Source organism: Protomyctophum parallelum (assembly GCF_964188405.1).
Source record: "Protomyctophum parallelum genome assembly, chromosome: 1".
Classification (NCBI taxonomy): Eukaryota; Metazoa; Chordata; class Actinopteri; order Myctophiformes; family Myctophidae; genus Protomyctophum; species Protomyctophum parallelum.
This window is the reverse complement of record NC_139697.1, coordinates 45,965,086-45,969,730: the sequence shown is the minus strand read 5'-3', so window position 1 is coordinate 45,969,730 and position 4,645 is coordinate 45,965,086. Positions and strand designations below refer to the sequence as shown.

Below are 4,645 nucleotides of genomic sequence, written 5' to 3'. Positions count from 1 at the left end.
CATTCAAGATTTACAAGTAGTAGAGATCAAATAAGAAAACAAATACTGAATATTTAAAAATACTAGCCCTGCCTCGTTTCCTTTAACCCATTCAGGACGGGAACCCCTTTTGGTGTTTTAAGCATCGTTATACTTTAGCTATTGAAATGTAGCAGATCTACAAGCTCATAGCATGGCTTCAAGCTTGTAGATCTGCTATTTTTGAAAAATCTTGAAAATGTAGCTCCGTGAGGAAAGCAAAACAAAATCCACAGAGTTCCAAGGAAGAGCTACAAAAGGTAATTTGTCCCTGGTATAATCCCACCGGTAGGTCTGAGACCAGCCCACACAGTCCGTTGTCAGGCCGCTCAACAGTCTGACAGTAGCTGGGTGTCCTACTCAACATCAGAGTCAGACGATCCGGACTCTGAACTATAGGCGCACTCAAGTTCTTCCAAAATGTCTACTGGTTCAACAAGACTGTCGTCGGTTGCGTTCATGACGTCTATGTAGAGCTTCCTCACGCGCCTCTTCAGATGTCTCAGATGCATCTCCTTTTTACGGATGAGGCACGCGAGACCCCTCCTTGCATCCTCTGGTAGATGTCCTAAACAAAGGAACAATGTGTCAATCACTATATAGGGATGAAACACATCTTTCACACCATAATCATAACCTCTTGAAACATGACATAAAAACCAATTAGTAGAAGTGCACGTTTACTTTGCCACATACCTTCACTCTGATGGGGAGAAAGCTCTGACAATACACTGGCTCTGGCCTTGAGAACATTCCAGTGCTGCCTCATCTCTCTCACGAGGATAGACTTCTCTTCCTGAAGCCTGCGAACTGCCATGCACTGATTGAACACCTTATTCTTGGTGCTGAAATCAACAGACCCTGTAATACATAGATATGGAGGGTTGAGAACAGTGCACAAAGACTGTAGATGCATATATCATTCATGTAATCATGTATCAGTATTCAATCATATACATAACAACTACATGGAAGAATACATACAGGACGTTAACCTCTTTACCCATTTAGACCTCTGGTTTTGTATCTCTATGGAAAAATGTGCTCTGAACAGCACTTCTGGGCCCAATGGGTTAGACCCAATTAATTGTTGAGCGTCCCTCAGGACTCTACTAGTAACTATCAGCTGTTTCCACTCTAAAATATCCAATGGACAACCTTACAATGGGACAGACATGTCAATCTGCTATTTTCCCAGTATACAGACACTGGGGTTTAAGTGGCTAAATGCATACCACTTTGTGAAATTTGCCACGGCCAAGGATGCTCTCTGTCCAAGATAGTGTCGTAGCACACGGTTTGCTCAGGAACCAGGCTGTTGTACTCCTCCACCATGAGCTTCAAAGCGTCTTTCTCCTGCAGTAACTTCCGGCGGATTCTGTGACGTCCTTTGTTGCTGTCTTAGAAGAAAAACAAATTATTGCTGGTTTCACACGCTTGGCTATGCCTACGAGCAGTTTTCTGGCATTGTGCCGATTTCCATTGCCATTGAAAACCATTACATAAAAGGCTGACACAGACATAACTGAATGTTGTGTGAACCAAGCCTAATATAAGACAGAGAGGCTGTAACTCTGCCCCAAACACATTGTACACAGTCAGAGAGGCTGGGACTGTTGTCAGAATAGGCCTAAAATGTTAACTTACCATTTTTGTTATAGATGCGTTGCTTCCTGGTTTTGATGCTGCTCGTGAAGGCCTCAATCTTTCGACACAAAGTCTGCAGCGTGCCTTGATCTTGTGTTTGTCCTGAAACACAATGAATAACAGTGTGAATTTTAAAAATGAATAAATATTCAGATTTTTATATCAGACCATGTTCATCATGTTCTTACCATCTGCCCATTCTTTTAGATCTTGCACATACTCTTCAACATTGTGGTCTTGAAGTTGAAGTTCTGCCTTCAGGCTTTCCAGGTCTGCCAACTTGGTTTTTAAGACCTTAGATGTCTGAAATTACAAACAAAACCATTACAAAGACAGAAACTCATGTCATGATTTCTGTTTTACAATAATTGTATTTATTCTGCATTTGAGCCATGGACCACCATTTGATGACATTTAGTCTGTCAGCCCCAAGACTAAAGAAAATGTTGTTATTGTTGGATAAGATTTTGTCCACAATGCCATGCTATATTGATGTGGTACTATAGGAGATAATGTTATTAAAATAATGTAAATGCAGATGTTTAACACAAAAAATAACTCAATTGTAAAAGGGGTCCCATATGGGGTCCATTTGGTTTCATTTTACACTCAATTTAGCTGGGGACCACCTGGGAACCCCCTCAAGGACCACTGGTTGGTTATACATTATGCAAAGTGCACATGAATGCACGCATGTATACATGAAATAACAGTTTCTACCTTGTGGTATCTTTGGGAGAGTGACTTGGCCATGTTGTCACGTTTGTGATCGTTCCAGCTCATGGCCAAAAGGGTCAGCATGTCATTGCGGCCTGCAAGTACACAGAGAGGAGTTCTGCAACAATTCTTACAATCATGTTATTCACACTACACTATACAAATGTACAATTATACAGCACCTTCTTTGGACATATGCTTCGTTGTTACGGCTATCCTGGAGAGAAATGCATTGCATTGTTCGACCTCTTCTCCAAGTGTCGAGCCAGCACCGTCCTGGTTTCCCCCGCCCCATTTCACCTGGACAGAGATAATACGAAACCTGAATATCTAGACATTGGGAACTCCTGCTGGCATACAGTATAGGGCACACCTGAGAGAATATTGACACAAGAAAGGTATTAAACATCACACCTTACAAGTGTTTCAATTTGTTTCAAGTATATTACATTTAGCAACACTTACTCCTTGCTCTTCCGAGTAATTATGATCAAGGTCCTCGGGCTCCTCCTCGGCGGAGTCCTCCTCCAGTAATACTACACTCTGCTGCTGTTAGACATTTTGTTACACATTGTTAACTCAATGTAGTGCTTTCGTGTATATTATAATAGAGCATTAAAATCAGTTAACATGTTTTTGATTTATCAAACTGTCATTGTGACTGCGATCATGGCATTCAAACAACGTAATGTTACAATCACAACACACAAATCACCTTTGGTGCTGGTTTCCACAACTGTGTGTGCAGCTGCAACATTTGTAGTGGCATAAATGTGCCACAATTGATGCATGGCACTTGTGGCATGCCAGCAAACTCGGCCGCATCCAAAGGAGCTAGATCTTCTTGGAGGGGGACCAAGAACAGCACAATCTTTCCATTATTTGACGCCTTTCGCAGCAGCTTCCCCATGTAGCCACTGTTGGAGTCCATGAGGACTTGCCCTAGCTTCCGCTGTCCACTGCCTCCTAAACCAAAACATAAAATCATGTCCGTATGATTGCATGCATTCTGCCCATTGCTGAATGGATTCTATGACCCAGGACCTGCAGTTGGTATAAATGTACTTTGCCAGTGCTCTGTGTACTACCTCCTCATCTTAGTCCTCTAAACAGTTTCCACACCATCATGAACTGCCTCCATCATTTGATTGTGTACTGCTCAAGTTATACCATCAATACCACCACATCTACGAGTGGTTCAAACAGACACATTTGTGAACTTGTAGATCTGACCATTTGAACTACATGTATAGTAAATGTGTTTCAAAAAAGCATACATTTAGGCGACATGCAAGATAAGTGTCCTAGACTCTCCTTCCTAGATCCCACGCTGTGGCTTTGAACTCCTAAGTGGCACTGGATAAGAGCATGTACTAAATATATATATATATATATATATATATATATATATATATATATATATATTAAAGAAAACTAATACATGTTGCCTTGTTTATCAGCCATCTTCCCTGGAGGGGCCGAAGTTTGATGAACTCCTCCTCGATGAGCGACTGTACCTGAAAATATATTAAAGAAATTGTTAAGTGGCATCATCTTAAAATACAAAAAGTTCAATACATGCTTAGGCCTATGAAAATGTCATGTTCATGTATTGGATAATTAAGATCAAATTAAGACCTCTGCATGTTTCCCATCCTCTGGAATGACAATGACCCTTTTGCCTAAACCAGCCTGGACCAGCTCCAGCTCTTGGGCAGGCTTGGGGGTCACATCTGCAGCAAGGGCAGAATCCATTTCTTGCGACCGACTGCCGTCGCGACGGACCTGTCCGTCCCGACGGCCGTCGGGGGGTCCGTCGGTCCGTCGGGGGGTCCGTCGGTCCGTCGGGAGGTCCGTCGGTCCGTCGGGGGGTCCGTCGGTCCGTCGGGGGGTCCGTCGGTTCGTCGGGAGGTCCGTCGGTCCGTCGGGGGGTCCGTCGGTCCGTCGGGGGGTCCGTCGGTCCGTCGGGGGGTCCGTCGATCCGTCGGGGGGTCCGTCGGTCGTAACTCTGTCATTTCTCTACCGTTTAGGACGGGGGTGGTCTCATTTGAATCGTTTGGACCCCCCGGGGGCGTCTATGGGGGTCTCAAGTTTCGGGGACCCCTGGGGACCCCCAGGGACCCCCAAATGGTAACTCTGTCATTTCTCTACCGTTTTGGACGTGGGTGGTCTCATTTGAATCGTGTGGCCCCCCTGGAGGTTTATTTGGGGGTCTCAAGTTTCGGGGACCCCTGGGGACCCCCAGGGACCCCCAAATGGTAAC

At 44.2% G+C, this 4,645-nt stretch overlaps 1 protein-coding gene across 1 annotated transcript; it reads right to left on the bottom strand.

The window, feature by feature from the left end:
• Positions 1–257: 257 nt before the first annotated feature.
• LOC310859998 (uncharacterized protein) lies at positions 258–2,678 on the bottom strand. The gene is made up of 7 exons (XM_083766762.1): positions 2,565–2,678; positions 2,386–2,477; positions 1,854–1,968; positions 1,666–1,767; positions 1,254–1,418; positions 715–879; positions 258–586 (listed from the first exon to the last, which is right to left on the bottom strand). Exons 1-7 carry the CDS (start codon positions 2,575–2,577, stop codon positions 375–377), a joined length of 864 nt encoding a protein of 287 aa, XP_083622888.1. The 5' UTR covers positions 2,578–2,678; the 3' UTR covers positions 258–374.
• Between the last annotated feature and the right edge of the window lie 1,967 nt (positions 2,679–4,645).

Bases quoted from the DNA above. Each gene is read 5' to 3' on its own strand.
- LOC310859998 (XM_083766762.1), bottom strand. The intron at 1,419-1,665 runs GTAAGTTAACAT...TTTTCTTCTAAG, and splicing joins ACGCATCTATAACAAAAATG to ACAGCAACAAAGGACGTCAC. The intron at 587-714 runs GTATGTGGCAAA...TCCTTTGTTTAG, and splicing joins TTCTCCCCATCAGAGTGAAG to GACATCTACCAGAGGATGCA.